Here is a 22,179-nt window from a genome sequence, read left to right as displayed (position 1 = left end):
GCAAAAGAATCATTCCATTTGAAACTTGTGTCCTTTTACATTTCTTGGAAAGTATGCCCAGAAATATCTGATAACTGAAGCCTGTGAGAAAGCCATGTCCTTGTGGGAGCTGTAACGTTGTGTCAATAAGGAATCTGTCCGCTTGGTTTTGTTTATTAGTGGTGGTGTTTTTTGGATTTGAGGTTTTTTGCCCTTAACTTTAGCAGAAACACAACTCATTTTCCCACGGATTAACACTAAGAACTGATGAAAAAAGAAACATTTATGAAAAGATCAGTGTTACATCCCCATGCTTATTTTCATGACAAGGATATGGTCTGATTTTGCCTAAGTTCCAAATGTATGTGTTGGGGGAAGAGGATTGGAGAGAAGAAAATCTTAAGCAGAGGCTCAAGCTATAGAAATAAGGAGGCAACCAGATTTAGGGCTAGGTCTTGAGTTCCCTAAAGAAAGGTACGTTAAATGTAAAATTAAATTCAATTTATAACACTTGTAATATATGAATATAGTCTCATTGAACAAAATTTAACCAATACAGGTAAAAACACGAGTTCCTCTTGATGTCTCCCTTTTTTTAATTCCACTCCTCTTTCCAGAAGTAACCCCAGTCATCAGTTTGGATGTAATCTTCCACTTTCTTTTCTAAGTATTCACATTCAAATGTATGTGCAAAGGTACACCTAGAAGTATACAGGGCTTTTGAAAGTAGATGTGATATCATAGTCTACATATTATTCTGCAACTTGGTTTTTCCCACTTAATATGTCTTAGAGTTTTTTCCAGGTGACCACATGTGGATCTCCCCATTCTATTTTTAACAGCTGCATCATATTCTGTGTTATTAATTTAATCGTATGCATTGATGCACATATTAAATAGTTGTTTCTAATTATTCTCAATTGTAAGCCGGGCATAGCGACCACCTTTTTTTTTTTAAGATTTTAATATTTGTTTCTTTATTTGTTTATTTATTTACTTCGGCTGTGCTGGGTCTTAGGTGTGGCACGCGGGATCTTCATTGCGGCACGTGGGATCTTAGTTGTGGCATGCAGGATCTTTAGTTGCGGCATGTGAACTCTTAGTCGCGGAGTGCATGCGGATCTAGTTCCCTGACCAGGGATCGAACCCGGGCCCCTTGTATTGGGAGTGTGGAGCCTTAGCCACTGGACCACCAGGGAAGTCCTGCGACCACCTTTCTATATGCTTCTTTGTACCCAAGTAAGGCTATTTCTAGGGTAGATTCCTAAAAGCTGAGTTGCTGGGTCAAAAGGCCTGTATATTTGTAATTTTAGTAGGTGCCATTCTATTGCCCTCCAAAATGACTTTACACATCTACATTTCCACCAGCCCTGTACATTACCATCATGCTTGATATGAGTAAGCTTTAAAATGCTTGCAATTAATGGTGAAGGAAAAAATATATACTTTGATTTAATTAGACTTAATATTTAATGCCTTTTGAGAATTATCATATTAATAAATTCACACACACATGCGCAGAGGAACCCTTTGTCTGCCCATATGCTCTAGCCTCAAGTCAGTACTTCCTCCAGAGCCCATCTGAAGACAGACCAGATTACGCTAGATTCTGGGGGAAAAGGGGTGACTATTACATGAGGAGAGGTGAGGTAGACAGTGGCTTCTGGAAAATATCCTTCCTACTGGTGTAAATTGATGCCTGGAAATTTCTTTCAGAAAACAAGTCCCTTTAGATTAAGCACTCACCCTTTGCAAAGAGACCTTCACTAACAGAAGGGAGTTGGTCCGTAACGTGAGAGCACTGCATGGCCTCCATAGGCCCTTTCAGCTCGAATGTTCCATGATTCCTCTATGAAATTAGCTAGTTGACAGGAAACACAAGGCCTTGGGGGAATGGAATTCAGGAGGGAGGAGGTAGTCAAGAAATCTCTGCAGCAAGGGCTGACGCAAGGTTTGATTACCTTTGGACAGTTTAAAGACATTGACTGCGGGAGGGACATGGTTAGGAGGACGCCTTCCACGTCCACCAGTTAACCTGGCCGTCACCTCATCTGCCTATAGCTCTGCTCAGAGGGATGTTTCTGTTCAAGCATTAGGCGTCAGCGCCCAGCTAATCAACTGCAATGTATTTAAAACCAGATTAAAAGTTGAAATAGCTCATCTGTGATGTCATGTAAGACACATGAGAAGAGAGGCCAGCCAATTATGTCACTGAGAGCAAAGTTTGGAAGATAACTGTATCATTAGAACAACAGATACAGGCAATTTGATTTTCTTTTATAGAAGAGTCATAACATCTATTTCTTTATAGGGTTGCATGGTTCTCTGGCATGGATTCTGAAGGATTAGAATAATATAGTTGGTATTCTTTTTTGCCTGATGGTCTCTGCCTTTATTGCTTAACCCTATTTGTCAAGGTTCTACTCTTAAATCCCAGACATCTGGGGCATGAGAGGGAGCTTAACATTTCCAAGACATGGTTGTTATAAAGCAATATCATTTCCAGTGTCTTTCCCAGACCCTGACCTTTTGGGTGATGAGTTCTATAACATTGTTGCAGCATGGAAATCTTTTTAAAAATGAGATAATATGTCATTTGGATGAATAAAGAAATAAAAGAATTCTCGGTCTTAGTCTCAATTGACATTAAGTATTGAGAGGTCTTATGCTTAATTATATTAATCCAGACACAACTAAAAAAGACAGAATGTGTTTAAAACTACAAGTGTTATCTGTCCCTCAATAAAGTTCATTGAGAATATTTTTAGTGCATATCATCCTTGTCAATTTCTAAAGACTCATCTGCTGAATCATTGTCTACACCACTGATATTTCAACATCCTGGAGCTTTTATGTTTAGGCTCTCATTTCATTACATTGTTTGGTAAAGAAAATGTTCTCAGTGGGCTAAAAATAAAGGTGTACCATGTGTCTGAATTCACCCCTTCTCTGTGGTTCTTTTTTAGACATCCTGAAGGGTTGGGAAAGAAGAGGGGAGTTGAGATGGATCCTACAGAGCCATTGCAGTGTGAGTCAGGGTCTCTCTTCATGTTAGCCCTGTTATGCTAGGTTTTCGTTTACATAATGGATAAACCCAATGCCTGTCTTCTGCAGGGATTTTTTAAGTGACTAACACTTTAAAATGAGATTTGAGAATGCCATAGTCCTACTCTGGTCACGAAGGCCAGCAAGGCTGGAGTCTGACACTTGCCTTCTTGGGTTAGTCACACCATCTTGAATCATTGGCTTATTCTCACACCTTTCTTTTGTTTTGTTTTAATTATTTTTTATCATTTCAGAAGCTTTTCTTTAGCAGCAGCAGGGTAATGTCCTATTTAAATAATGCCAAATTCCCTTCTGCTTAGTGCTTTTTAAAATTTTTTTTTCTTTTCTCTTCCACGGTAGATTTATATAGGTCATATCCCTAGCTATCTTAAGCTATGTTATATGGGTAAAGCCTTTTTTTTTTTTTTTTTTTTTGCGGTACGTGGTCCTCTAACTGTTGTGGCCTCTCCCATTGTGGAGCACAGGCTCCGGACGCACAGGCCCAGCGGCCATGGCTCACAGGCCCAGCCGCTCTGCGGCACGTGGGATCCTCCTGGACCGGGGCACGAACCCATGTACCCTGCATCGGCAGGTGGACTCTCAACCACTGCACCACCAGGGAAGCCCAAAGTCTTTTTTTTTTTTTTTGAACTTTATTTTATTTATTTTTTTATACAGCAGGTTCTTATTAGTCATCCATTTTATACACATCAGTGTATACATGTCAATCCCAATCTCCCAATTCACCACACCACCACCACCCCCCACCACTTTCCGCCCTTGGTGTCTGTACGTTTGTTCTCTACATCTGTGTCTCTATCTCTGCCCTGCAAACCGGTTCATCTGTACCATTTTTCTAGGTTCCACATATATGCGTTAATATATGATATCTGTTTTTCTCTTTCTGACTTACTTCACTCTGTATGACAGTCTCTAGATCCATCCACGTCTCTACAAATGACCCTATTTCATTCCTTTTTATGGCTGAGTAATATTCCATTGTATATATGTACCACATCTTCTTTATCCATTCATCTGTCAATGGGCATTTAGGTTGCTTCCATGACCTGCTATTGTAAATAGTGCTGCAATGAACATTGGGGTGCATGTGTCTTTTTGAATTATGGTTTTCTCAGGGTATATGCTCAGTAGTGGGATTGCTGGGTCATATGGTAGTTCTATTTTTAGTTTTTTAAGGAACCTTCACACTGTTCTCCATAGTGGCTGTATCAATTTACATTCCCACCAACAGTGCAAGAGGGTTCCCTTTTCTCCACACCCTCTCCAGCATCTGTTGTTTGTAGATTTTCTGATGATGCCCATTCTAACTGGTGTGAGGTGATACCTCATTGTAGTTTTGATTTGCCTTTCTCTAATGATTAGTTATGTTGAGCATCCTTTCATGTGTTTGTTGGCAATCTGTATGTCTTCTTTGGAGAAATGTCCATTTAGGTCTTCTGCCCATTTTTGGATTGGGTTGTTTGTTTCTTTAATATTGAGCTGCATGAGCTATTTATATATTTTGGAGATTAATCCTTTGTCCGTTGATTCATTTGCAAATATTTTCTCCCATTCTGAGGGTTGTCTTTTCGTCTTGTTTATGGTTTCCTTTGCTGTGCAAAAGCTTTGAAGTTTCATTAGGTCCCATTTGTTTTTTGTTTTTTTTCTTATTTCCATTACTCTAGGAGGTGGATCAAAAAAGATCTTGCTGTGATTTATGTCAGAGAGTGTTCTTCCTATGTTTTCCTCTAAGAGTTTTATAGTGTCTGGCCTTACATTTAGGTCTGTAATCCATTTTGAGTTTATTTTTGTGTATGGTGTTAGGGAGTGTTCTAATTTCAGTCTTTTACATGTAGCCGTCCAGTTTTCCCAGCACCACTTATTAAAGAGACTGTCTTTTCTCCATTGTATATCCTGGGCAAATCCTATTTTGATGAGGAATATTTTCATATCAAAATGCTCAGGATTGCTAAAATATTTCCAAGGCCAAGCCAGTGGCCCACTTGTTTTGAGAGGTATTCATTAGAGTAAAATGCTTTCTCCTTCGACCTCAGCCCCCCTCCCTCTAGTGTTAAATTGCCCAAAGACACAGACTATACCATTAACCTCCAAAGTAGAATTTTTTTCTCACCCCAACCCCACGAGCCTAGATGTGGCCTAGTGGCCCCTAACCTGAGACATTCCACCCAGGAGAGCCACGTATTTCTTCATTTCTAAATGGGAGGGATCTTCTGAAGCTCAGAATTCAGACCTGCATTGCTGAGTATAGTCAGAAGAAGCCTGAGCCGTTCTGGGGTCTATTCCTGGTCGTCACAGGCCTCAGACCGGCTGGTGCTCAACAGTCCCCAAGCTTCCTTAGGCGCCTTTCTACCTCCGCAGCTTCTGTTCATTCCCTACAGATCATCAGGTCAACAGTGGCTGAGTGACTGTTTCATGTCAGGCCCTGTATAAGACCTGGTGAGTGTGGCAAAGAGTCGTAGATGAGCAGGGAAGACCAGCAAGCAAATTGCCCTCAGTCCTCGTGACTTGGGGTGCCAGCCGCCAGCGAATGCGTGCTCTCTGCTTGGGTTTGAATTCCCGAGCCAGCTGTGGAGGGGGTGAGGGCTGCTGTTCCCAGCAGGGTGGAGCTGCCTCTCTCGGCTTCTGCGGGTGCCTTGATGTCATCAGCCAGTGGCAGCAGGCCACCACAGTTGTGTGTGTCGGGGTGAAGCACATGGCACGTTCTCACCAAGTGTGTGCAGGGCATGTCTTTGTTTGGCCCTCCTCTCTCATTTGCTTTCCTAGATTTCCCTTCTCTGCTGTGTGGGGGTTTTTTTGGTTTTTTGTTTTTTCCTTCCATGACTTGGAGTATACTCTCAAGCCCCACGCCATCCTTGCCCTAGCCAAATAGCTCATACACCACACTGAAATCGCTGCTTTCCTCGTCTGTAGCCGGCACTGGACTGTCCGCTCCTCGGGGTAGGGACCATAGCCACCTTCTTCACTCCAAGAATCCTGCTACGGTGCCTGACACACAGTAAGCATGCTGTATGTGTTTGGTGAATGACTGGATGACTGAATGCCTTTCCCACCTAGTGGTCCTATGTTTGGCCTTTAGAGGAATCTAGTTGCATATGCTTTTGTTGACAGCATTGTATAATCAGAAAATTCAGACAAACTTGAATTTGAAACTCACCTCTGTCACTCACTAGCTATATATCCTTGGCTAAGTCCCATTCCCTCTCTGAACTTCAGTTTCTATGTCTGTAAAATGGAGGTCATACCTACTTCTCAGTGTTGCCAAGAAGATTAGGTATGATAACATGTAAATACCTAAAATATAGTAATGGTCAATGTTTGTTTTCCTTTCCCTTCTAATTGGCTTTATAGATTCTTTATTCATTCCTCTTTGCACCCAGAATTTGGAGGGTAGGTGTTTGTAATAGTTACAGTGGGCTAAACACAAACGGCCCCAGAATCTCAGTGGTTTAAAACAGCACTGGTAGTTTCTTCTCTGTGCTCTGTGTCCACCTCTGGTGTGCAGGGGCTCTGCCAGACGGCCAGAGACCTGCTCTCCATACGGCCTCCATGATCACTGAGGCAGGGGGAAGGGGAGGTGGTAACCTGCACACAGGCTTTTAAAGGCTTCCCCTCAGAAGTGGCACATGTCACTGCCACTCATATTTGACAGCCCAAAGTAAGCTCCACGGTCCCACCTCACTCAGGGACACGTGTAATCAATCCTACCACACACCAGAAAGAGGAGACCAGGGTGTCGTTGATTAAACACCAGTGACCACCCTGTAATATTTAAGATGAGTTAACTTTAAAAGTACCATGAAATATTAAGTTACTTTGACCTCAATTGAGAGTGAGGACTGTTGAGCAAATCTTAATCAGGAAGATTGTAATGACGACTGGATAGCCTTCTCAAGAAAACAGATCATTTTAAGGATATTAAGTGTTAGTTATTAGCTATGGGCACTCGAGTTGCGGTCCAGGCTTTAATATTCATCACAACAGGCAGCAGAGCCCTCTGCTTGTTAGATTACTGATCACTAGATTAGCCCTAGTCTCAGTATGAGCTTGCAGGTAGTAAAGATACGTTTCTTTCCAAATAACCTGGGACTTAAACTTGTCATAATGTAAACTGACCCTTCTAGCTCTTTGCTTAAATTTGGGCTATTTAACTGTGTTTATGCTGTATTTTTATCATAATCATTTAGTTGTTTATTGATTGTCTGCTGTGGTAAAAGAGTCTGGACTCTGGGTCCTGACTGCCTGGGTTCAAATTATGGTTCTGCCATTAATTGGCTGTGTGGCCTTGGGCAAGTTACTCAACCTCTCTGTGCCTCATTTTTCTCAGCTGTGAAATGGGGGTGATGATAGCATCTACCTGTAGGATAGTACTGAGGATTAAATGAATTAATACCTATAAAATACTTAGAATAGTACTTGACACATAAGTGCTCAATAAGTGTTAACTATTATCATCATTTTTAGGCAAAGTGGTGGAAATACAAAGGAAATCCGATGCAGGAAGAAGTTTTAATGTTTTATTTGCTGTTGCTTAGAACAGAGCCGCACATCAGGCACTCAGTAGATATTTGTTGAGTGAATCAATGAATGGGCTCTGCTCTGGTGAAATTTAAATCCAGCCTAACCCTCGATTCCTTCCTTGGAATAATACGAGAACTTCCTTCTCTCAAATGTACCGTAGCCAACCTTGAATTTTCAGGTCAGCACAGCTCTTGACCTCCCTGACCAGGGGTTTTTATTTTCCCTTCACTTGCCAACTTACTCTCCAACAAATTCTGCCGCCCATTCCAATCCTGGGCTTCACGGGCTGCCCTTCTCTTCGCACCCTCCGTGGGTGACCCTGGCGTGACAACATTGACTTCTCACACAGAGGCTGGTGGCCGTGAAGCCACTCCTCACGAAGTGGACTGAGTCAACACGTGCAAGTTGCCGAGCACACAGCGAGAGCTCAGTACCCACAGCAAGAGCCACTGGAGTGGCCGTGTGGGCTTTGCAGAAGCCCCTGGAGTGGCCACGGCAAGATGAGGCTGCTTCTAGTGGTTTCCTGCCTCGAATGGGCCCTGAGGCTTTTCACAGCCAGTAACCAGACTGCCATGGCCACAGCCAGCAGTTCTCCGTAGAGGTTCGGTTTGGTCTGGTTTCCTTTTGGTTTCTTTTTTGGTTTGGGGTTTTATCTTTCTTCCGGAAGAGTTACACGTTTGTGATCCAGCTGCACGTTCCATTTACTGACCAAATCCTGGGTGCCTGGCTCTGCACGAGGCCCCAAACCCACTGCGGTTCTGAGAACTGTCTCATTTTACCAGCTGACGATGAACCCTTTGAGGGACATCACTGTTCCGTAAACCCGGTCCTGAGCTATCATCGCACAGTTGCTTCACCTGCAGGGAGGCAAGCACCGGGGGCAGAAATGAAGGCAGTTGTGGGCGGGTATGTGAAGAGAGAGTTCAGATGTTACAAACCTGGACAATTTCCCCAGTGGGGGCCCCAAAGAAATCCTAGCCGTTTGGAGTTTTTATTTCTAAACTCCCTGTGGACTCTCTTGCCCTTCAGGGAAACAAGAAGCTGAGACCTTGTTTGCTCTTCAGTGTCTATTCCACTTTCAGGTCCCAGAGCTGGCTGGAGCTCAGCGGTTCTTCCACCCTCCCCTTACCCATCCTTCAGGGGAAAGAGCTCTGAGCCAGGCCCCTCACTCACCCTCCATGACACATGGTGGACATAGAGTAACTGCGAAAACAGCTGTGGGCTTAAGAATGTCCCTGCCCAGAAGCAAGTGAAAACCTGGAACCCCTGAGCCTCTGTGATAATTCATTTTTGTCGGCAGAGTTTAAATCGCCCCGTAGACGTGCGATTCATCTGAGCCATCTCCATCAGAGGTTGGAGGAGATGGGTGAGAGCCCACCTGAGACCGGACTGGGGTTGGCACAGGTAGAAGCGCCTAGAAGCCTGCAGACAGCAGCCCGCTCCGCCCGTCAGGAAGCCTGACTGTGTCCTCAGGGTTGCCCCTTCCAGACCCCAGCTCCCCCTTTCACTGGGACCTGAGCTCAGAGTTGCAGAAGGCAGGCCTCTGCCTATAAGCTTTCCTGGGTTCCCTGCTTTTGCTTCTGGGGTCCGCCCTCAAGGCTCCTCCTGCCCCCAAAAGAGAGGAGGGCAATGGTGGTATTTCTCGCCTTCCCCTCCACGCCGGGGGCCACTGGCAAACCTGTCTGGACTGTGTCCCATCTCCGAATCAGGCACGGCTGACCTCCACGCTAAACCGTGCTGCCTCCAAAAGAAAATACAGAAAAGTGATAGATAAGAGGCCTCATTTAGTGGGAGCTTAAATTTCAGGCGAAGCAATGCTGGCTCAGCTCAATGGCGATTTACAACGACAGGTGCAGGGGAGCCTAGATTGAGGCTGAGAGTGATTTTTGTGTGTCTTGGGGGAGGGGCAAGGCGGGGTCTCATTTGATCTGGCTGTTACCAGAAGAAAAATAAACTCCATTTGCCCTTCCATTCTTTTAAGAAACAAAAGGGATGAAAGAAACTTTAGGCCTATAAGCTTCCCTTTTCATTCTTCTCTTTTTCTCAGATAGATCAGAAAATGATTCCATATTATTAACCACCTAGCCTTCCCCAAAAATATAAATAAAGAGACACTACTGTCCCTCCGTACTTACAAACCTCATGACAACAAGCTCAGTGAGGCTGGAGCTCAGGAAATATAATGGAAAAGAAAAAACTTAGATTTTTTTCTTTTTTTTTTTAAAGCTCCTCTAAATGATGGTGAGAATAAGAGGCAGGGGAAGGCCAGACAGTCATTTGAAAGGCTTTTAAATGTGCCATGATTTGGACTTCTGATTTCATCCTTTTCTACAAACGAACGATTAGCTGTAGCACAGGTTTGTGTAATTAGCAGACAGGCCAAACCCTGAGTGATTTATTCACTGTAACTTGGACAAGAAAGCATTGACCAGGGACTTCCCTGGCAGCCCAGTTGTTTGGACTCCGCGCCTCCGCTGCAGGGGACATGGGTTCAACCCCTGGTAGTGGAACTAAGATCCTGCGTGCCACGCGGCACAGCCCCCCCCAAAAAAAAAAGCATTTCCCAGTGGCACATCACAGCTAAAAACAACACCGTATTATTCCCACACTCGCAATTTTATTGGCATTTCTAGAATAAGGTACAACCTTATTTCTTAAGAATCCTTCACAGGCAATGGACCTTTGGTACTGTTTGTAAAACTGGCAACAAGACTGGGCCTGGGCTAAGTAAGATTCAGAAAGAAGCAGAAAGAGCGTACCTTGATGTGGTCCTTCACAGCTTCCTTCTTGGCCTGCTCCTCCAGGAAGCCTTCCAGGCCATCTTCTTGGGGGAGCCCTAGGCCTCTGCTGCAGCTGCGTCAGGTAGAATCACCCCTACCCCCAACACACACACATTTCTGCACTGGAGAATAGGGAGGGACAGAGTGTGCAGGGTAACGAAATGCAGGGCTGGTAGCAGGTGGTGGTACATGAGGAGGACAGGTGGGATTGGCCTCAGCAGGTCTTGGAAGGAGCATCTGGGCTTCCATTTCCCTCTCTCTGAAATGCCGAACTAGCTCATTGGTTCTGAAACTGTGCCCTGGGGGAATACTATTCCCTGCTAAAATCAAATGATGGCAGTCTTCACTCAATTTAATGAAAAATAAAGCAGATCAGATTTACCCCACCGTAAGTTTCTACCTATTCTGTGTTTTCTTACCTTTGTTGCTGCTTCAGCTTTTGTAGCACCCCAAAAAGAACAGACAAGAAGCGAGCAAATATTAACAGAAGAGCTGCCAGCTGTGCTCAGCTCATGGCCGTGCTCTGGTGCCGCCTTTACGTGCATGTAGCATAGCCTTGTTTTCTCCTAGTCTGGAAAACGAGATCAACAGTAGTCATCATCACAGTGGTCTCTGAGGCTCCCAGGTGCTGTGTCACCTGACAGCTTGTGAAAACAACCAGATGCAGGTGATCTCTCAAGTCAGCTTTGAGAGGCCAGCACTCCATGTCCAGCTATTCAGAACCACCAGAAATGTCGGCACGCTTTGAACGGGGACTTATGGTATCAATGGCAAGTTAGTAAATCAGTAGAATTCATTCAACAGAATAAAAACAATCAACCTATTAGGAAGCATTGGGAGTGAGGTACGGGTTTGAGATGGTGTCTGTGATTACTCTTAAGGAGCTGCCCTCCTTGGGACTGGGAAGGTTCATGACCATGAGCTTAAGTGGTTACGTGGGCATTTCTCCCACTTGTGGCAGGTTTCATTCCTGGAAAAGGGGCCCAAAGTCGAAATGATATGAGGGAAATCTGATTTTTCCTATGGTGATAGCTCCGCTAATAGGAGATTGTGTAACTGATCAAAAATCAATGCCTACCTTTTTGAAAGAAATAGCCTCAGGACTTCCCTGGCGGTCCAGTGGTTAAGACTCCACACTTCCCCTGCAGGGGGCACGGGTTCGATCGCTGGTCCTGGAGCTAGGATTCCATGTGCTGCGCGGCACAGCCAAAAGAAAAGAAAATAAATAGCCTCCAACCTGGTATTTTGTTTACTCTGAATGCTGAACTTCACAGTCCCCTTGTCTAAGGTGACTTGGATTGATTTAATAGGATAACATAATAACCGACGTGAAATTGTACTACTCAACATGATGCGGCATCACAGCAGTTTTTATACTTAATTAACCCTTCCTTAATTAACCACATAAACTCTTAAGATAAAGAGACTGTGTTGGTATAGTTAGGGTAGTCATAAAAGCTGCTTTGGAGAGACTTTTCAGAAGCATCTTGGAGGAGATGCTTTGGAACGGTTGGGGCCGTTTCCTTATTTCTGCAGTGACCCAGGGTTATTGGTCTTGCTGCCTCCGTGGCTCTTCCTGAGGCAGCACCGACGTTCAGGATCAAGAGGCTGCTTGTCCCGCTGCCTCCATCCTGCCTCCTGGGCCTCACTGGCAACTTGACTTTGTTCCCTGCCTTAATGAAAGATGCAAGTTCCAAAGCGTATTCCTGACGACGTTCCTTCCTTCAGGTTTCCCCCACCGCATGTCAGACCTTGGGCTAGAATTCTGGGCAGTCACATTCTCTCGTGGCTGTACAAGACTTTCCACGTCCCCCACACCTCCCCAAACTGCCTAATAATAATAGATTTCAGCTGTCATTTCTTCCCTGTTTCCAACTGTTATAAAAAGCTGAATTTGCTGGAGGCTTAAAAAAGTAGTGTGACTGGTTTTGTGTTCTGTTATATATTTTAAGATGATAGCTGATACATTTAAAAGATTATACTATATATATATATATTATAAAGCATAATTACATAAGAAACACCCATGAACTCATCACCCTATCCCAAAGGGTCCTTACCCGCCCACCTCCTCCCCCAGCGGTAACCACTTTCTGAAGCTTGTATTTATCACTGCCTTTCTTTTAAAAACAGTTTCATCTCCTATGCACGTATACCCAAACCACGTAGAGTTTAGCTTTGCTTATTAAACAGACAAGCCAAATTTATGCAGCCAATTGAGGTTGCCCTTCACCGAGCAAAGCCTGTATGAGAGATGATCCACTCACACGTGGAGGCTGCACTTACTCAGACCCATCTGCGAGCCCTTTGTTTGAAATTTCCTGCAGAGATAGTTTAGCAGCTCCTCAAGAATCACACTTTATGGCGTGTTTGGTCTGATTCAGCTCTTTTTCCCATTATCTCTCTGTTTTCCCCATTCATTTATTTAAGAAATATTTCGTGGCTGCTTCTAGGAACCAGGCGCTATGCTAGAGACCAGCAGAGAACCAGGGAGAGCCCCGGCTTCCCTGGAGCATGTCGCCACCCCTCCCCTCCTTTCCTCCTCTGTCATTGGAGCAATAACTAGAGGCCACAGGCTAAGGAGATTCCAGGACACTGAGCAGGATCCAGTGAACCAAGGGGGCATGGGACCGATGTGGCCTGAGAGCCCGAGGGGAGACCTATGGAGGGACTTCCGGGGGTGGTCCAGTCTCCACGAGCCCTGCCTTGGGCCCTTTGTGGCCTCACCGGGACACCTTCTGACCCTGATTTTCTTTGTTAGGCCAGGCTCACTAACACTGTCATCCAAGCATACATACATTATCTCTGCACCCACTGAGGAGCCCCTGCCGTGTAGTGTAGATCAACGATCCTACAAGGAAAGAGGAAGTCAGCCCTGTAAGACCTGAAGGCTGATTAAAAAAAACCAGATTATGGTTTTTTTATATTAGAAGAACTTAGAAGTCACACTAGGTCATTAAATATTAGATTGATGACACAGATACATTGCCCTGTAGTATAAATATGAGACCTCAGAAATACGTGTGTATAATATTTTTCATTTATATACAATATAATGTATAATATAAATACAATGAATATAAATAATACATATATATAATTCATGTGTTCTCAACCAGCCTCCACACGACCCATTCACCAAAATAACTTACATCCTGCGATCCCTCAATAAAGTAGAACAACTCACGCCAAAACTCTGACCCCCTCAGAGCTCTAAGGCAACCTCCGCGTGCCTGGGCACATCTGCTCATCCTGGTTGAGCCGTGTGATTCCCAGGAGCCAGTTATGTTTGTTCCCAAACCTGCTTATGCCAGTTGTATTTGTTATTAAATAAATTAAATTAAATGTTTAATTAAATGTTCTCTGAGGAAATATGAATTCAAAATAAATTGTTTCAGAGAAAACCAAATTGAATGCTTTGAAAGACTCAGTAAAGATGAATCATTTTAAACATGCTTTTGAATTAGGTATGAACAGGATGATTGTAAAAGATTGAAGGAAAAAAAACCCATTAAAGTCTAGAAGAATTCTGTTCTCAGATTGTGCTACAGGGGTCTAACTTCTTATTCCACTTTAAATGGACTAAAATTGGAAATTATACACAGTACATAATTTTTTTTTAAAAAAAGAACTCTAATCAGCAGATAATACTCAAACAAAAGACTTTTCTCAAAAGAGTAGTGAATAAACAGATGTTTGTGTTTTAATTTTAAACAAAGTTATACGTACACACAAATACACATATATGTGTATGTATACGTGTGGGAGAGAGATCAATTTTTCATGATCCCTCTCTTTAAAGGACTTCTAATCACCTATTGGTCCCAATCACATTTGAAAAAGAGAACTCCTATTATAAATATTACCAGGACTTCCCTACTCAAGAGTGGTTTTACACAGTCAACCTCCCGAAAAGATTTCAGATGTGACACCACTTGCTAAGGTTTATTTGGTTTTTTATTTTGTTTGGTTTTGTTTTCATTTGCCAACCTTTTATAGAGAGCCATGAAAAAGGGCTCCATCTTTAAAACAATGGTTTGAAAAGAGGGAAAAGGCAATGTCGGACAGCCGGATGGATGAGGGAGGTCATGACTTCCCAGCGCTCTGCCCTTTCTGCTTTCTGGCCGCATTGCCCTCCCAAGCCAACCTTTTCTCTAACTGCCCCAGGAGCCCACAGAGATGGGTCCCCTGCTGCCAGGGGTTTGCTGAGAGACAGGAGGGTGGGATGCAAATTGGAAAATGGACCTGATGTTCTCAAACTCTGGGCCAGAAGAAGGATGAGGAGGCCATCCTTGGATAATTTGGGTCCAGATAAGAAAAGAACCCCTTGAAGAGGCTCAACTGATATTCTTTGACCCCAGCTCTTCTCAATCAGATGTAAGGGACTTCTACAACTGTGACGAGAATAATATCACTCAATAGGGAGACATTTAAAATCCAATTCCAGCCATGTCCCCCAGCTTATCCAGCCATACAGGTTCCATGTGTGCGTGTGCGTGTGCGTGTGCGTGTGTGTGTGTGTGTGTGTGTGTGTGTGTGTGTGTGTGAAGGCCTTAGGTGAGGGTGCTTCATCTCTAATCCAGACTGAAACTTTGGATAAGGCAGCCTCCTGATACAAGATTCTTTATTTTCCTGAATACCTAAGAAATAAAACCAAACTTCTGGAAGCCAGGCTCTTTTGAAAAAGTTCCCCATGCACCAGAAAGGTTCAAGGCTGCTCCGTGAGAGAACCAAACAGAAGGACTTAGGCAGACTGGAGTGAGGAGTCCAGCAAACAGGAGGGAAGGGGGCAGGGCACAACCTTTGAAAGAATGACATAGCCTGAGGACATGACATAAGCTGGTTAGAACCAAAAGGGTCCAAGATGGTGGACAAGTCGCCGTACACTAGACCTTGAGCCTCAGTATATGCTCATTGTACTACATTAGCATGCTAAATGACACACCCACGGGCGCCATGACAGTTCCAAGACCGACCTTAAAGATCAAAAAGTGGGTGGTGGCCCAATTGCTGGAAATCCCCACCCCTTCCCGAAATAGCTGGAATACTCCTCCCACTCATTAGCCTATGAAATTACCCACCCCTCTAAAAACTGACAACCCCATACCCTGGTATTTTTCTCACCTTCTGAGATGGCCCACACTCTGTCTGTGGAGTGTGTTTCTCTCTAAATAAATCCACTTCTTACCTATCGCTTTGTCTCTCACTAAACTCTTTCTGTGATGAGACATCAAGAAGCTGAGCTTCATTAAGTCCTGAAACCAGGTGTGTGATCTCAGTTGGAAGACTGTGGGTTTTGGCTGGGTTTGAGTCCCAATCTGAGTTTGGGCCGGGTTTGAGTCCTGGCTGCGTGGGTTCAAGTCCCAGTCTGAGGTGCACGGTTTCAGATCCCTGAGCTCTTCAGCCTTCTCTCCATTTTACCTTTGTTTTTGCTGGAAATGTGGGTCCCTGCAGTGCACAGAGCCATGGAAACCGCTGTCCTCCCTCTGCCGAGGTAGAGCAACTCCAGTAAGTGGAGACGGGTGAGAGGGGGACGAGGGCGGGCAGATGTGGACACAGGAGCCCTATTTTGTTGCTCCGAGGAGTAACTGGACCCCTGCCCAAGAGATCCCCAAGCCCTCCAAAGAAATTGCAGGGGCATGAGTCATCCCCTATTTTAGGCGAACACAGGGGTGCCCTGCGGGACTGAGGGCCTCCCTTATCAAGGAGCAGGCAACTGAAGTACGCAGATTGTGCTTGGCCAAAGGCTAGGATCAGCTTCTGGTTTATTATCTATTTAACTAAGTGGATTAAATGAGAATTGACTGGAATTGTACACTTAGGGGTCCCTTACAAAACACCGTTATCTCATAAGCTGGCTTAATGGAACAGGCTGTCCGGGGCTTATTAGAAGTAACTGAATACAGTGCCTTACAGGGCAGAGATCCAATGGAGGGTGTGGGGCAGGCCCGGGAGATCCCACACCTTGTGTGGCCACAAAAGATGGGCCTGGGGTATAACTGCAAACCATACTATTAGCGTCTACCCCCAGAGACAGGCCCAGATCTTCCCAAGAGGAAAGGCATCTGCCATTCACTCCACTGTAAAAGCACTTCTTCGATATTAAGGGTGAACTAAGTGCTTTACTGACCTTTTATGTATGTGGACTCCAGCACATACGAAAGACAGCAGAGTAGAGTGGTTAACACAACCGTCTTGGGCATTAGACTGCAAGAGTTTACATCTTAGCTTTACCACTTACTACTTGAGTGACCGTGTGTCACTTAACTTCTCTATGGCTCAGTTTCCCCATCTGCAAAATGGGGATGATACTAGTACCTACCTCATTGGGTTTCTGAGGAGATTAAGTGAGCTAATATGTATAAACTTCTTAGAATAGTGTCTGGCATAAGTGATTCTATACGTGAGCTTTCAGTGATTATAGCTTTTACACCAAAAAGGAATTCATCCCATTTCATAGCTTTTGCACCCCCATCTCCTTTAGCTATTAACTGCAGCATGATATGGAATGAGCTGCACTCACAGAGGAGATATTCTGAATGGTGGGAGGCAGTGTACGTGGAGGAGGTCAGGGCTGTGATCAGAGAGACATTTTGCTGGAGATGGTGATGTGATCTTACACATCATATATCTTCTCTTATCCCCATTTCTCTCTCTCTCTCTCTGTGTGTGTGTGTGTGTGTGTGTGTGTGTGTGTGTGTGTGTGTGTTGAGACTTTCATTATAGGGTTTAGGTAAGTGAATGTAAATTCTGCTTTTGGTGAAGATTGATATAATTCTGAAGATGCTCAGAGATGAGACCCCTTTGGCCTGGTGTCCCAGAAACATGTACATTTTAGAGGACTTGCTTTGAGGATAACAGACACGTCGGAAAGGATCGCTGGACAGACCCACTGGACAGAAGTTGCCCTTGTGCAGTTGGTTTGAACAATGGAGATAATTGACTGTTTTTCAGGAAGGTTTTAGTTTATTTGTAAATTTTGTACTTTTTTTTCTTCCAGCAATTTCTTTGACAGTGTTATTTTTCTGTTGGGTTCCTTTGAGTTCAATTTACCTGTAATCTGTAAACATTTCTTCTATCAACAACCTGCTCCACAATTGACCTAACTCTTCAGAATTACACAGCCTTTGCTTAAACTACTTCCAACGTATAATCTACAATTTCCATGTATAATTTATAATTTTCAGTACTCTATAATCCAGGAGATGATTCTATTCCACTCAGCCTAATGGATGAACATTACAGTCCTCACTTTTCAAAAAGTTGAAGGAGACCATATGAAAATTTGTATGAACCTTTCTGTTCTATAGAATTACTTTAAATTTAAGAAGTCTAGCCTATTAGCTGAATTGTGTTTTAGAAGAATTGAAACACCATGCATGGTGTTAGAACTAGTAATGCTTTCTTCTTGTTTTCATGCCATTTTTAATTTAAAGGAGTAGTAGTACATAGTATACAACACTTAGATATAATTGATGTAATTTCCCATATTTTGAATGGCTCAGGCTGGGAGTTTAAGGAAAGAAGCCACATGAATCAGTGAGAAGCCATAACCTTCCAGGGTTTCTTCTGGCTGATTATTGACTAATGCACAAATTGATGTATGTCAACTGAGCTGCAGTGCCAAGGGCAAGCATGGTATGATATCGATAGATGCTCTGGACCTGTGGATCTCACCTTTTCTTGGTTATGAACCTCTTTAAGAATAAGGAGGAAGTTGTGGACATGCTTCTCAGAAAATGACACAAAGCTTGGCATAGAATTCTAGAGAGTGTACACGAACTCCCTGAATTTTCTGTCGAATCCCTGCTTCCCCACTGGAGTTCACTGAACACGGGGAGGCTTCCTCTCACTAGGCTTGACCACCCTTCTGATTTTTTTTTTTTTTTTTTTTTTTTTTTTTTTTGCGGTACGCGGGCCTCTCACTGTTGTGGCCTCTGCAGTTGCGGAACACAGGCTCCGGGCGCTCAGGCCTAGCGACCATGGCTCACGGGCCCAGCCGCTCCGCAGCATGTGGGATCTTCCCAGACCAGGGCACAAACCCGTGTCCCCTGCATCGGCAGGCGGACTGTCAACCACTGCGCCACCAGGGAAGCCCCTGATTTTTTTAATGACAGTGAGTTGGACATTTCTGGAGACCAGGAAATAGAGACTGGTCAGAGGATTTTTATGATACAATAAGAAATATGCATATTGGTCTTTGTCCACAGTTCCTAGCACACAGCTCTTAAAACCCTTGGAATTTCCAGAATGATGAGAGTGTCTTATATGCTAATGGGATGATTGGTGGTTGGGGGAATAATAGCTTCAGGATGGGAGCTGGTTGCCAGAAAAAGAGTAGTGGAACTTTCAGCCCTACCCGCACAACTTCCAGAGTGAAGAGGGCAGCTGAGAGATGCATTAATCACCAGTGGCCAATAATTTAATCAATTGTGCCTATGTAATGAAACCTCCATAAAGTCTCCTAAACAATAGTGTTTGAAGAGCCTCTTGGTTGGTGAACACATCAAGATACTGGGCAGGTGGAGCACCTGGAGAAGGCATGGAAGTCCTGCTCTCCTTCCCCCATACCTGGCCCTCTGCATCTCTTCTATTTGACTGTTCCTGAGTTGCATCCCTTGTAATAAACTGGTCCCAGTAAGTAAAGCACTTTCCTGAGTTCTGTCATCTGTTCTAGCAAATTATTGAACCTGAGGAAGGGGTCATGGGAACCCTTGATTGATAGGTCAGGAGTGCAACGGGCAAACTGGGAATTAAACTTGGCATCTGAAGGGGGGGCAGTCTGGGTGGGGTCTGCACTAACTCTACATAGCTAGTGGCAGAATTGATTTGAATTGTAGGACACTCAGTTGATGTGTGGAGAGTTAGAGAATTGGTTGGTATGGGGGGAAAAGCCCACACATTTGGTGTCAGAAGTGTGAGTAAAAACAGTTCAGAATTTTGCCCTCCCTTTAAGAGTTATATACAGTGTTCCACAGTTATTGAAAGTACAGGCTCAACTACCTACACTGTGTCTGCTGCCATTGGGTTCCTTTGGATGTTCCTATGTACGTTAGATACACTCCATTTTAGTTGAAGCTTGTTTGGATCTACCTCTGCTTCCTAAAAACTTCTCTCTTTATCAAAATTAACAAGTATCTCCTCACTTCACATCCACTAGGAGAGCTACAATCAAGAAGATAGTTGATAACAAGCATTTTTGAGGATGCAGAGAAAACCCTCTTACACTGAGGGTGGGAATGTAAAATGGTGCTGTCACTTTGGAAAACAGCCTAGCAATTCCTCAAACGGTTCAATACAGAGTTGCCACATGACCCAGAAATTCTATTGCTAAATATGTACCCAAGAGAAATGAAAATGTATGTCCACACAGAAACTTGTACATGTAAAACTAGAAGCATTATTCATAATAGCCAACATGTGGAAACACCCAAATGTTCATCAACCAATGAATGGATATTTAAAATGTGGTATATCTATACAATGACTGTTAGTCAGCAATAAAAAGAAACTAAGTGCTGATGCATCCTACAACTTGGATGAGCCCTGAAAACATTGTGCTAGGTGAAAGAAGCCAGTCACAAAAGACCATATATTCTATGATTCCATTTATATGAAATGTCCAGGGTAGGGAAATCCATAGAGACAGAGAGCAGATCAGTGGTGCCAGGGTCTGGGGGTAGGGGGAAAGGGGGAGTGACAGTTAACAGGTATGGAGTTTCTTGTTGAGGTGATAAAAATGTTCTAAAGTTGATTGTAGGAATGATGATTGTACAGCTCTGTGAATATACTAAAAGCTATTGAATTGTGCACTTGAAATGGGTTAACTGTGTGGTGTATGAACTGAACCTCAATAAATGTGTTCTGAAAAAAAGAATATAGATTCTGGACCCAAGCTGCCTGTGTTAAAATCACCCTGGCAGCTCTGGTGTCCTGAGACAAGGATTTGGGTGCAAGTACTGTATTTGAGAAGATGTCCTAGGCAGTGTGGTCCGGACGTAGGGAAGTGAGACAGGAGAGGAAGGAAAGCCAGTAGAGGAGGCATTCATGAGTGAGTTACTGTCGGGGGCAACTGGGGCTCAGTCCTACTGCCCCCTCCATAAGGCTATGGAGACCATAATTCAGAATGGTACCCCCCAAGCGATGAGAAAGCTCTGTTGTTTCTGAGTGCTGACTTCTATGCTTCTAACCAGAGAAGGGCCCCAGACAGGAGGAGAGGTACACGGAGACAGAGACAGACAGACACAGAGACAGACATGCAGGTACTTGAGGCAGGAAGCAGAGGGCACAAGAACTGTTCCCCAAACCTACAGGTGAACCAGTCCAGAATGACTGAACGAACATGGGCTGAACATAGACAGTGTGCTGATGGGCGTGTTCCTTAATCTCTCTGGCCCTCAGCTCCCTCATCCTTTGTATGGGGGAAAGAATAGCTCCTGTCTCATAGGGGTGATGTGGGGATTGATGAGTTCATGTATGTGCAGTATTTCAACAGTCAAAAATACTCATCTTGAATCTTTCTCTATTTTTTGAACTTCTGACTTAACCATGATCATTCCTCTTCTGCATGAGCTTGTAACAAGACAGAGAAGAAATCCATCTATTATGAGTTTCAAAAAGAAATAGAACCACTTCCGAGAACAGTCTTCTCATTAGGCCCCCTTTGTGTTTGATCAGCTCTGAATGGCTGCCTTTTGAAATACGCCATAAGCTTTGTTAGCGCATTATATGCCCATCCCAGCAAGTTCTGTCATTGGAGCAACTCTATGATCTTTCTCATTCTTGCTATTCTATTTTATGGAAACTGTTGGTGGGATTCAAGTGAGAGCAGTTCATCACAGTACTCTGTTGTGTTTTCCTTTGTGTCTCCTATTTTCCCAAAGCTGCGTTCAGAGGACACTAGACCCTGGGGAGCTTTCTTTTTGTGAAACTTCTGCAGTCTAGGGGTTGAAGCCAGTGGCTGCAATCCCAGGCAATTCTGAGTTCTGCTTCTGTCAAAGGCGTTTACACTCAATGTGTTTCATTGCTCAGGGACGATTGAAACAGCCCAGTTGGTGAACAGCCAGGGGGAAATAGGGTTAAAAAACAACAACAACAACTACGTTACATGAGCTCAACCTGTCACGATTACAACTCAGTGTAAAGATTTGCTCAGCGAAGCAAATATCTCTGGATTGTTTCAGGCTGTGACTCTTCAATTAACCTGACATTTCACAAGTCCAGAAGTGCCGTGGATGAACTCTTTACTTCGCTTCGGGATATTGCTGGAGCTCGGAATCTCATGAAACAGTTTAAGTCTGTATATGTTGCTGGAAATCATACCCACCAGGCAAGTACATATGTTTTAAAGTAACCATCTAATCTGTGTTGTGTTTTTAGGATTCAGAGACTGAAAGAAAAGTTTCCATTTTAACCTCTCTAAAATGAAGGATCTGTTCAAGATGAAATCCAAGGCCCTTGTAGTCCAGAGTTCTGGGTTCCCCTGAATCTGAAAGCTTCCCAGTTTATTTGTATTTCAGGCTCGATGCAGTGAGATGAGCACTGGATTACGGGTCAGTGCTGCTTTATAACTGCCCCAGAGCTGTTCTGTCACCTTAAGCAAGTCCCTAAGCGCCAGATGTGGGGTGGCCTTAGTGCCCAAGTTTCTGGATATAAGAGTAGCAAACTTACCTAATAATGTTATGGCAAGGGAAAAAGAAGCTGATGCCAGCAAAAATGTTTGTTATTTAAAATGCCCCCACCGCTTTATTAGGAGAGTAGGAGAACCTTGCAAGGATGTTTTGACCAGGGAGTAGGAAGACGATATGAGAATCCAAGATTGAAGGGGAAATTGCTC

At 43.9% G+C, this 22,179-nt stretch overlaps 1 protein-coding gene across 1 annotated transcript in view; it reads left to right on the top strand.

Annotated features, from left to right (window-relative positions):
* SCFD2 (sec1 family domain containing 2) overlaps window positions 1-22,179 on the top strand; it is a 394,032-nt gene that overhangs the window by 335,919 nt on the left and 35,934 nt on the right. Inside the window, exon 6 of the mRNA XM_082838240.1 lies at window positions 21,527-21,672. Within this exon, the coding sequence (XP_082694366.1) occupies window positions 21,527-21,672 (146 nt within the window). The remainder of the gene's footprint in view (window positions 1-21,526; window positions 21,673-22,179) is intronic.

Source organism: Leucopleurus acutus (assembly GCF_964270905.1).
Source record: "Leucopleurus acutus genome assembly, chromosome: 4".
NCBI classification, from domain to species: Eukaryota; Metazoa; Chordata; class Mammalia; order Artiodactyla; family Delphinidae; genus Leucopleurus; species Leucopleurus acutus.
This window is presented reverse-complemented; position numbering and strand designations above follow the sequence as displayed.